The 12,728-nt window shown below is 34.7% G+C and overlaps 1 protein-coding gene across 3 annotated transcripts in view; it reads right to left on the bottom strand.

Annotated features, from left to right (window-relative positions):
* CP (ceruloplasmin) overlaps positions 1-12,728 on the bottom strand; it is an 81,689-nt gene that overhangs the window by 33,164 nt on the left and 35,797 nt on the right. For all 3 annotated transcript variants that reach the window (XR_008392040.1, XM_053667228.1, XM_053667229.1), the window contains exon 10: positions 2,002-2,152. Coding sequence is in view for 2 of the 3 variants with exons in the window: in XM_053667228.1 (XP_053523203.1) it covers positions 2,002-2,152 (151 nt within the window). In the remaining variant the exon portion in view is untranslated. The remainder of the gene's footprint in view (positions 1-2,001; positions 2,153-12,728) is intronic.

Genomic DNA, 12,728 nt, shown 5'->3' with positions numbered 1-12,728 from the left:
GGACCCTGTGGGTCTCTCCAACAAACTCTCCTGTGAGGCTGGGAGTCTCTTCTGGCACCTCAACCCCCACAGGTGTTTTCAGTCGGTGTTTTGAGGCTTTAATTCCCCTCACTGGGGCCCGGGGTTGCATGGTCTGTCTCACTCCCCAGTTTCTCCTGGTTCTTCTGTGCACGTGAATGTGGGACCACCAGGTTTGCCAGCTGCCTTGAGTGCCATGCCCCTCCACAATTCGCTGCCTTGCTGGGTCTACCCACTGCTACCTTGTGGCCGGGGTCTGCCCACTGCCATCTTGTGCACTTGGGGTCTCTCAGCTGCTTCATTGGGTGCTCAGGGTCCGCCAGCCACTGCTTTTTTTGCTGTGACCCCTCTCCGCCCAACCACCCAACTTCGCCCCTCCCACTGCTCTGGATGAATGTGTCTTCTTTAACTCCTTGGTTGTTGGACTTTCTGCAGTTCAATTTTCTGTCAGTAGTGGTTGTTTTTTTGTTTGTTTCTAAAAAATTTTTATTGTCCTTATTTGGGTTGCAGGGGGAGGCACAGTGTGTCTACCTATGCCTCCATATTGACCCTGTTTATTTAATTTTAATTTTTAAAAATATTTTATTTATTTTAGAGGGGGGAAGGGAGGGAGAAAGAGAGAAACATCAGTGTGTGGCTACCTCTTACAGACCCCCAACTGGGGACCTGGCCTGCAACCCAGGCACATGCCCTGGCTGGGAATTAAACCAGTGACCCTTTAGTTCACAGGCCAGCACTCAAATCCACTGAGCCACAGTGGCCAGGGCTGTTTATTTCATTTTTAAAAGACCCATTCAGGCCTCTCTACTCCTTCATGTGTCAGGAGTGTTTTTGCAACTCTATGCTGTACCCTCCAGAGCAGCCCTAGGCCAAAGGAGCAGAGCGGAATGAAGGGTTCAAGAAGTTCTGTGTCCTGAGAATCTCACTGTTCTTCCTAGCTAGGCCCTTCTCAGTTCCCCCAAGGGTCATGTTGTGGACACCCAAACAGATGAGTAATACCAGCTTTTCCTGGGCATGGAAAAGACTGGGACTGGGTTTGTTGTTCTAGATGGAAAATTCTCTGATTCACCTTGAATAAACAGGATAGAGTATTTGCAGGAAGTTTTCTCTCACTGCTGTTTTTTTCAATTGATAATATCTTTGACTCCTCCAAAATGCAAAAATACAAAATTAAAAGAAATGTTTTCAAGATTATAGGTAATGTGAGTAGTATTGATCCAGCTAAAAAAATTAATCTGTCTCTAACGTTTACATTTTTTCTTCTTGCTACAATAATTTTCACATGTTGTTCATTAGTGGCGTGAATTAAAAACAAAATTTTTTAAACAATTAGCTCACTGTTCTCTGAACCCAAACTGCATTTTAGAATTACACTGGATGTAAAAATAAATCTGATGCCAGATTTCAATTAAATAAAAACCTCTGAAGGTTTGTCCTGAGCATCTAAAGAATAGTTATAATTATTTTTAAAAGCTCCCAGTTGGTTCTATTGTAGAGTCAATGGTGAGGATCATTGAAGTTTATTGAGAACAGAGACCATAAATTTCTTCATATTAAACAATAAACGAGCCTGTCATTATTAATACACAAAGGAGAAAAGCATCCAATCCAGCAGTTCTCAAATTTGAGTGTATATGAGAGTCACCCAGACGGTTTGCTAAACAGATTGCTGGTCCCACACCCAAAGTTTCTGATTTTGTAGGTCAGGGTTGGGCACCCAAGAATTTGTGTTTCTAAAAATCTCTGGGTAATGCTGATCAACTTTTAATATGCATCTAATTGACATAGTTTGTATGTTTTATCCTGAATTAAGTGAAATAAGATGTAATTGACCAATACATTAAATAATCAATGATATTAGTGTCATTGTATTTAATAATTTATTGAACAATTGGCAAAGCTCTGGGATTTTGGCATCATTAAAAGCATTCCACGTGAGACACTGAAATAACTTGCTGGATTGGTGGTTGGGGCAGTACTCACAGTGCATCTTGTTAGATTCCTGAAAGTCTGCATCTTCCTTATTCACCTGATCAGGTGCAGTTGTAAACATTTTAATGTTATTGTCCAAGAGTAAACTCTCATTCTCATCAAACACTGCGGGGAACAAATAGAACTCCTTGTCTACATTTTTCTATAAATCAAAACAAGAACAATAAGGTGAAGATAGGACAAGTAAAGCGGAAAGACTTCCATATACACAACACTATTTGCAAAGGATAAAAACAGAAGTTTCCTTTCTTTTTTGTAAATGGGGGACGTTTTCATTTTGAAAATGAGAGTTTTCATTATTCTCTGTGTAGTGGATTTTTGGTTCAACATGACAATGTAAGCCTCACGCTACACCTAAAAGTTCTGATTCTCCTCTCCCTACTATCCTGCCCGCTCTGCCAATACTAATTGAACCTGTCAAAAACAATTGTTACAGTGGGTGTGGGGGCGATGTGCATCTGCTAGAAATCAGGGAAAGTGCCATCCACAGTAATGCAAATGTAAAGAATCATATACAACAGAGCAGGAGAAAGCAGTCAGAGGGAGGGGCCAACTTGAGAGTAACAGCCTGCCAGGTGAACTGGAACAGGCATACACACAACCTGGAAGTACCAGAACAAACATTCTTGTTCCCCTTCCCCCCATCCCCTCTGAAACATAAGGAAGCAGAAATGCTATCTGGTCTATGAAATGATTCAATACTTTAGCAGAAGGCAGTCAGTGTAAGGAATCAAAGCATATGAGCCTCCAAGAACAAGTTACTGCCTCAAAGAAGAAAAACATTCAGAGATTATTGCATGTCTTTTTTATGAGATTATTTTCAGATCAAAACCATAATTATCAGCTCTGACCAGGTAGTTCAGCTGGTTAGAACAGAGTCCTGATATGTTAAGGTTGTGGGTTCAATCCCCAGTTGGGGCACATGCAGGAATCAACCAATGAGTGTGAAAATAAGGGGATCAACAAATCAATGTTCCTTTCTCTTTTTACAAAAAATTATCAAATTAAAAAAATTCAACTAAAGCAGGGACCTAACGGTTACATCCTGCAGAGAACTGAATCAATGATAGAGATGATCTTAAGAAAGCTCCCATAAATCGGAAGATTCAAAGATGAAAAATATACACATAACAATGATTTTAGAAAGAAGTTACAAAAGGGGGAACAATAATAATAATAAATAATAGTGGAAATCATTGGACTTCTCTACTACAATAAATGTCAGAGGAAGCTAGAGTAGCATTTATGTTTTCCAGGGTAAAATTACAAAAATTTTATACCAGGCAAAGAGCAACAAAAAGACATTTTCAGATGTGTGAGGTTCCCAACATGGGACTGTTACAGTCACTTCATATTCCAAACTACAAGGAAAAGTCGAGTGAAAGTTTACGGGTCACATTTTCTGATCACAATGCAACAAAACAAACATTTACTAACAAAAGGACAAAAAAATAAATAACTTAAAAGATCATATTTGATCCAAATAACTCTTAGGTCAAAAGGAAACAAAAATGAATTACTATAAGTATTTATTAAATACTGTCCATGAGAACATTATGAGACATAATGAATATAACTTAACAGATAAACTGAGAGTCTGAAATACTTTTTATTTTAAGCAAAACTAAATAAAGATAAATGTAAATATCTTCATACTTTAGAAAAATAAAATCATAAAAGAAGAAAAATTAATAAAGACAGAACAGAAATTAATAAATTAGATCACAAATTAAAGTAGCTAAGCCTAAAAATTTATTCTTTGAAAACACCAAAAAATACACAAAACTCTGGCAAGTCTAATAAAAAATTGAGATTTCAAATATTCCACATTCAGAGTAAGAAAGGAATGTTATCACATGTATGAGGGAGAAATAAAGTAACACCACTATGTACAATAAATGTGATCAGTTGACTTAGAAGGTGGTATCTGAATAGACCTTCAGATACCCTTGGGTGAAATAAAAACAGTGATTAAAAAAGTAAATAAAATACTACTTCTAAAAAGTAAAAATGTCAAAATAATTTTACAGGCAATTTCTTTCCAATTTCTAAGTACCAGTGGATTCCTATAGCAATAGTTGGAATGGATTCCTATCTATTTAAACTGTTTCTAAATATTAAAAACAAGAATCTTCCCAATTTATTTAATGCAGATAGTATAACCATGATACAATACCTTATAGCTTAGATGAGAAGTTCTATATAAAACACTATCAAAGCCAACACAGAAATATATTGAAAAAAACCCCCACTATGCTCAAGGAATGCTTTTTCACAAAAGTACAAGGATAGTTCAGCACTAGGAAATCTTTAATACAGTTGGTCACAATTATAGGCCAAAGGAGGAAATAAGTATGTTTTATATATCTTTTTTATTTTATTGATTTTTAAAATAATTTCAAGGATATCTAAAAATAAATCTTACAAAATTTGACGTTCGGTCACTAGTTGTTCCCTTTGCTTTCTCCCCAGATCTTTGAAAGGCCACCTCCTTGAAATTTAGATCTCATCCCAAATATGGCCCCCACCTTATCTAAACTCGGATTTCTGTTCACCCTATTTCTTTAAAAAGTTGCTATTTTCTGAAGTTATCTATTTCCATTTTTTGTGTTTGCTTATCTCCTTTCCTTCCCACTCCTTCTCACCTATCCCCTTTCCTCTCTGCTGTACTGCACAATACCATATAAACCCTATTGGAAAAAGAAACTGACCTGTCTTATTTACCAATAAATTCTATCCTAGCATAGGTGTTTTCTGAGCAGCTCGAGTGATTTTAAATAGAAAAACATTTTCAGTAAACCACACATAGAATGTGAATCTACCAACTAATAGCCAATGTCATACTTAGTGGTAAAATAATAGAGATACTCTCGATAAGATCAGATACTAAGCAAGGTACTATTTTATATTGCTTTGAATATTGTATCTAATCTGAAGCCTCATGGCTTGTAAGTAAAAGAGCCAGGATGAGGACTTCTAATGTCACTTGTGAACCTTCTTGTGCTGTGACTTCTTCATTTGCAAAATGAAGATAGTGAACTATGTAAAGGATAAAGCTCACATTTTAAATTTCAACTCACTAAGTTCCTCCTCTCCAAAAAGTGGAGGTAACTATACTTAGCCTCTTGGGTTGCTGCAAAGGCCAGATGAAGTGATATGTGCCTGGACAGAGTCCAATAAACATTAGTCTCCTTTTTTTCCTTCCCAAGGTAAGCACATTATCAAAGAATGGACTACAGAGGTAGAAAACCATCTTGTTTTCAGTTACATGTTTAAAAATTTTAAATGATGGCATTACCATTTACAATAGCCAAATAAAAATAGATAGGTATAAACTCAACAACAAGTATCTAAAACCTCTATAAGGGAAACTATAAAATACTCCTGAAAAATACAAAGTAGACTTGAACAAATGGAAAAACATATGGTATGTTCTTTTTAGGGTAATTCAACTTTGTAATTATGTCTGTTCTTCGTAATTTGTATATTTGAGACAGTCCCAACCAAACACCGTTAAGCCTTTTTTTTCTTTTTTCTTTTGTATTTTTCCCATTACCATCTATCTTCCTTATACTCTTTTCTGTTAGGCTTTTTTTTTACTCCCTGGAGCCAGATACATTTTATAAGTTTCATTAGAAAGAATAAGTAAGCAAAAATAGCCATTAAAATGATTAAAAAAAAGTGCAGCCCTGACCTGTGTGGCTCAGTTGGTTGGGTGCTGTCCCACAAGGTGAAAGGTCACTGGTTCAATTACAGTCAGGGCACATGCCTGGCTTGCAGGTTTGGTCCCTGGATGGGGTATGTAAGAGAGGCAACTAACCAATGTTTCTCTCCCTCTCTTCCCCTCTCTCTAAAAATAAATTAAAAAATCTAAAAAAACTGCAATGAAGTATAGCTACCAGTCATTAAATACATTATAAAGACTATAGGTAAAATGGTATGATATTTGGTCCGTGAGTATATTGAGATGAACAGATTAGAATACAAAATCAGAAAATAGACTTAATTGTGTATTAAATTTTTAGCATTTGATCAAAGCAACAATTAGTGGGGAAAAGACTTTAATAAATGGTATTGAGATAACTGGATAGTCACATAGAAAAAGAGAAATTTGATTCATTCCTCAACTGTATACCAGAATAAATTCTAAATGGAACAGAGATTTAAATATGAAAAATAAAGCTATACAAGTACTTGAAGTGAGTATGGGTGAATTCCTTTATAAACTGGGACATGGGAAAGCTCTCTTAACTATGACTCAAAATCTATAAATGATAGAGGAAAGAAATTTTTATAGAAATGAAAATTTTACATGGCAAATAACATCCATAAACAAAGTGAAAAGGCAAATAACTAAGAAAAATATTTATAACTAATATTTCAGTTATATAATATAATATAATATAATATTATATTATATTATATTATATTATTTTTAACTAATATAATATTAGTTAAAAATATTTATAACTAATTATTCCCTTAAGGGTTTTTACCCTAAGATGTTAACATCTAAACCACTAAGGGAAAATAACCATATAGAAAAATAAGTTACAGATATAAACAGCCAAATAAAAGAAGTGAAAATGATTCTTAACCATCTGTGAAGATGCTGAACTACTAGTAATAAGAAAAACAAATTAAATTGATTTCACAGATGTGAAATCAATTACATTAAGTTAAAAAAATTAAAATTACAGAGATATTGTTTATGTTCTTAACTGGTGAGAATACAATATAGTGTGATTCTTATATAAGGAAAATCTGTCAATATCTAGCAAAATTGTATATGTACTTATCTTTTGTCAAAGCAATACCACTTTTAAGAATTTATTTCTTAATAGTTGTGCTAGCAAAAATACAAACAGAGTTGTGCTAGCAAAAATACAAACAGATGAATGAACAAGGCTGCCCACTGTATTATGTTTATAAAAGCAAAGTCTGGAAACAACCCAAACCCCTGTCAAATTGTAGATGTTAAACTGTTATATAAACTGTGGCATGACTATGGAATAATAGCTACTGTAAAAAGGAATTAGGAATGTCTCCATATGTTATAGACTGGAGGGAATTACAGATTATATTGTTAATAGAAAAAAAGCAAGAATATGAATACATATATACACACATTTGTTTATTTAAAAAATAAAATAATAAAAATTAGAGAAAAAATCAATGACATTGAAAACAAAAAAAATCTATGCAAAAAAATCAATGAAAATAACAGGTGATTCTTTTAAAATATCAGTAAAATCAATAGGCCTCTAAATAGACTAGCTAAGATAAAAAGAGAGAACACAAATTACTAACATTAGAAATGAAACATGGGACATCACTACTGATTCTATGGACATTAAAAGGATAATAAAGGAATACTACAAAAAATTATATGCCCATAAATTTGGTAACTTAGATAAAATGGATCAATTCCTTAAAAGACACAATTTGCCAAAACTCACACAAGAACAACCAGACAATCTGAATAGGCCTATATCTACTAAAGAAATGGAGTCAATAGCTAATAACTGTTCAAAACAGAAAGCACTGGAACCAGATGTGTTCATTGGTGAATTCTACCAAACATTTAAGGAAGAAATTATATGATTCTATACAATCTTTTTTAGGGGATAGATGTAGAGGAAATGCATCTTATTTCATTCTAAAAGACCAGTATTATTTTAATACCAAAATGAGACAAAAACATTATAAGAAAGGAAAACTATACACCAATGTATTTTTAATGAACATAGATGTAAAATACACCCCAAGATATTAGCAAATAAAGTCCAACAATGCATAAATAAAGTTATATATCATGATCAAGTGGGACTTATCCCAGGTATGCAAGGCCAGTTCAATGTTCTAAAATCAATAGTCTAAAGAAGAAAAATTACATGATCATGCCAATAAATACAGAAAAGGTATTTAACAAAATCTAACACCCATTCATTACTCAAAAGTATCAGTAAACTAGGAGTAAAGGGAACTTCCTTAACTGAAAAAAATATCTACAAAAAAACTACTGCTAACATCTTACTTAATGGTGAAACTAAACATTTTCCCACTAATATCAGGTACCAGGCAAGATATTCCTTCTCACCAGTCCTTTTAACATTATACTAAAAATATATAAGACAAGAAAAAAAGGCATACTGATTGGGAAGAAAGAAAGAAAACTGTTTTTCTTCACAGATGACATGATTGTCTATGTAGAAACTCCAAAAGGACTGACAAAGAAACTCCTGTAACTAATGAACAATTACAGCAAGGCTGCAGGATACAAAGTTAATATATAAAAATAAATCAAAACATTCTCCTATATACCAGCAATGAAAAAGTGAAATCTGAAGTTAAAAATAATACCACTTACATTAGTAGCCCCCCCAAATGAAATATTTAGGTATAAATCTAACAAAATATGTATAAGATCTATTTGAGGAAAATTACAAAAGTCTGGTGAATGAAATCAAAGCACCAAATAAATAGATATTCCGTATTCGTGGATCAGAAGACTCAGTACTGACAAACTGTCAGTTCTTTCCATCCTGATCTATAGATTCAGTGGAAAGAACAGAGAACCCTCACAACAGACCCACATAGATTTACTCAACTGATCTCTGACAAATGAGCATAGGTAATGCAATGGAACAAATACCATCTTTTCAAAAAATGGTGCTGAAACAACTAGATACCCACATGCAAAACAACAACAATAGAAACCCAAATCTGGGCACACATCTTAGCTTCTCTGCAAAAATAAACTCAAAATGGATCACAGACCTAAATGTAAATAAAATATCGAAGGTACAATCCATGAAAGAAAGAATTGATAAGCTGGAATTCATTACAGTTAGAATTTATGCTCTGTAAAAGTAATGTGAAGACAATGAGAAGATAAGCCATAGGATGGAAGAAAACATTTGCAAAAGAAATATCTGATAAAGGACTATTATTTAAAACATTCACAGAACTCTTAAAACTCAACATTAAAAATAAAACCAAACAACCCAATTAACAAATGGGCAAAACACCTTAATATACACCTCAGCAAAAAGGATATACGGATGGCGAGTAAGATTATGAATATTCTCTATAGCATATGTCATTAGGGAAATGAAATTAAACCAATAATAAGATATCACCACACACCTATTAGAATGGCTAAAATCTAGAATACTGACAACAGCAAATGCTGATAGGATGTGGAGCAATAGACACTTTCATTCATTACTGGTGGCAAGACAGTTTGGTGGTCTCTTACAAAAGTACACAGTCTGTTTTTCAGAAAGATGGGACTAAAAACGAAGGAAACACCTGTCTCTCCCAACCTGAAGCCAAAGCAAAAACTTTGAAGGCACAGAAATCAGTGCTGAAAAATGTCCAGAGCCACAAAAAGAAGGAGAAGGAGGAGGAGAAGGAGGAGAAGAAAGAGAAGAAGAACATCCGCAGGTCACTTACCTTCTGGTGGCTGAGGACACTGGGGCTCTGAAGGCGGCCTAAATATCCAAAGAAGAGCACCCCCAAGAAAAGCAAGCTTGACTACTCTGCCGTCATTAAGTTCCCCCTGACTACAGAGTCAGCCATAAAGACGATAGAAAACAATACATTTGTATTCATGTGGATGTCAAGGTCAAAGAGGCTGTGAAAGAGTTCTGTGAAATGGATGTGGCCAAGGTCAACACTCTCATCAGAACTGATGGAGAGAAGGCATATGTTTGGCTGACTCTTCATTATGATGTTTTGGATGCTGCCAACAAAATTGGGAAATTGGGATAATCTAAACTGAGATCAGCTCATTAATTCTAAATATTAAAAAATGATACTGTAAAACCAAACAAACACAAAATCTAAACATACCCCTACCATACAATCTAGCAGTTGGGCTCCTCGGCATTTACCCAAAGAAGTGAAAACTTAGGTCTACACAAAAACCTGCACATAGATGTTTGTATCAGCTTTATTCATAATTGCTAAAACTTGGAAGTGAGCAAAATGTTCTTCAGGAAGCGAATGGAGAAATAAACTGTGATACATCCAGACGGTGGCATATTATTCAGTGCTAGAAAGAAATGAACTATGAAGCAGTGAAAAGACCTGGAGGAAACTTAACTCATATTCCTCAGTGAAAGAGGGCAGTCTGGAAAGGCTACACACTGTATGTTCCAACTATATGACATTCTGGAAAAGACAAAGCTATTGAGACAGTAAAATACCAGTGGTTGGCTGTATAGTACCATAATGATAGATACATGTCATTATACATTTGTTCACACCCATAGAATGTTAACACCAAGAGTGAAATGTAATGTAAACTATGACTTTGGATGATGATGCTGTGTCAATGCAGGTCCACCAATTTAACAAATGTACCACCCTAGGCGGGGATGTTAATATTGGGGGTGACTGTGTATGTGTGGGGTGTGGGGCATATAGGAAAACTCTGTACTTTCTCCTCAGTGCTGCTATGAATCTTTAAGTGCTCTAAAAATAGCCAATATAAATAGTAATGAATAATAAATAAAAGACTTAGCTATAAAGTAAAAAATAAGCTATCTGGAGTGAGAGAATAGGTGAGCAGAAAGAAGGGATAAAAGCTAGATTTCTTTCATTAGGCTCACATACCGCTTTTGTAGACTTGGCATTGGAACCAGGTACATACATAATTTATAAAATAATATTACAGTTTTACAAGCAATCCCTTAAGAAAGAAGTAGTTAATTAAATAAACATGTGTATCCTGTGGGTGGCAAAACTACAGAGAGGAATTATTGAGCGACTTTAAACATGTAATTTAACTGTACATCTTTAGGGAGATCTACTCTGAGGACGAAAAGGGCAGCAAACCAATCTTATACTATTTTCGGTAATTACATTGTTGGCTGCAGTGTTGTAATTGTGATTATGACACAGTCATTTGTATATTGTGGGAGGAATTGAGTGAATATTTATGTTGACATTGTTGAGAACTAAGATTTTTCTTACTTCTCAGTTAAAGGGAGATACAGATGTGAAATCAATTAGGTTAAGTTAAAAAAAAAACAAGCAAAAAATTCATAGACCTAAATTGGATATAGAGTATCACTGCAAACTCATGATGAATTTTATCTTAAAGGTTTTTTTCCAGCTGTTCCCTGTTGTGGCCATTGTAGAAATGCCAGCTGATCAAAATAAAGTTCAGTCCTTTTGTGACTTCAAACTGGAGCAAGAACTGTAAACAACATTTTGATGCCCCTTCCCGCATTCCCAGGAAGATTATGTATTCTCCTCTTTCCAAAGAGTTGAGACAGCACAGTGTTTGACCCATGCCCATGTGAAAAGATAATGAAGTTCAGGTTTTTCAAGGACACTGAAAAGGGCAGGAAATGGCCAAGAAGTCCAGGTTTACAGGAAATGTGTCATCTGCACTGAATGAGTGCAGCGGGAGAAAGCTAATGGGACAACTGTTTTTGTGGACATTCAGCCAAGTGAGGTGGCATTACTAGGCTAAAGCTGCAGAAGGACCACAAAGAGATCCTTGAACACAAAGCCAAATCTCGCCACGCAGGAAAAGAAAAAGGCAAACACAAGGAAGAGACAATTGAGAAAATGCAGAACTAAAGTAATCTTATATACAACTTTCATTAATAACTTAAAATGAAAAAAATTTTCCAGTTCTGCCCATTGTAAGGGCCTAGAAATAATGATTAACCCAATAGCAATGAGCCCCTCTAGTGCCCAGATTGTGGTTCCAAAAGTAATTTCTTACCCAAAAGAACCAGAAAAATGACCACTACCAGGTCTGGCTCAGAAAATGTGTAATATAGATTTAAAATAGCTTTTTATACTAAAAATTAAAGAAGCTTCATGTAAAAATCACAGAGTCTACCTGAACAAGTCTCTCCAGTGACAAAAAATAGGATACATGTAGCATCAATAAGCATAATGGCAATGAATTGCAACACACTGAATATGCTTAAATCCATGACTTCACAGTAATACTTAAAAAATTATTAATAACCTTTGAAGTATGCTACGGAAAAACCATTAATCTGGAATCTCGTAAGTAAAGGGAAAGAATTAAGCATTTGTCACTCCTTTCTTAAGTAATACATACCTCAGGGTAAGCAAGCAGCCCGTTAACAGTTTTTTTAGTACGCCTCTATAAGAGGTGTACTAGCTAACAAACAAAGAAGAAATGATGGAGTCATTCCTGCAATGACTGATTAGATTTTGAATCTAATAGGAAATGGTTATTGGTAACCGATAACATGGGGAAAAATATACAGTATCTATGTAATCCCCTGATAGAAGTACCCTACCCAGTACCACAGATAAAGTAGTATTGCCAAAACCAAAAAACAAACAAAAAATCCTAACCTGAATCTGACCATGCCTTATATCAGGCCACTGATTTATAGGAAATACAGAGAAAGAGAAAGAAACATGTTAAATGACCCCACGGGAATGCACTTAGTAGACTCTAGACATACAAAACTTCTATAGGATAAATTACTTGCAAAAACAAAACCGGCAAAAAAAATCTCAAGAAACTGATTATAATGTGTGAATTATTCAAGTACTCATTCAAACAAACTTAAAACAATTAAAAGACAATTGAGAAACGTAAACAGTGATTGGGAATTTAATGATATTAAGAAATGATGATGATGATTTTAGGATATAATAATTATATTGAAGGCATTTTTAAAGGAGCCCTTATCTTTTAAAGGTTCACATTA

This window comes from Artibeus jamaicensis, unplaced genomic scaffold, assembly GCF_021234435.1.
Source record: "Artibeus jamaicensis isolate MK-2021 breed Jamaican fruit bat unplaced genomic scaffold, CSHL_Jam_final contig_466, whole genome shotgun sequence".
Taxonomy (NCBI): Eukaryota; Metazoa; Chordata; class Mammalia; order Chiroptera; family Phyllostomidae; genus Artibeus; species Artibeus jamaicensis.
Note: the sequence above shows the minus strand (reverse complement) of the source record. Positions and strands in the feature narration are given on the sequence as shown.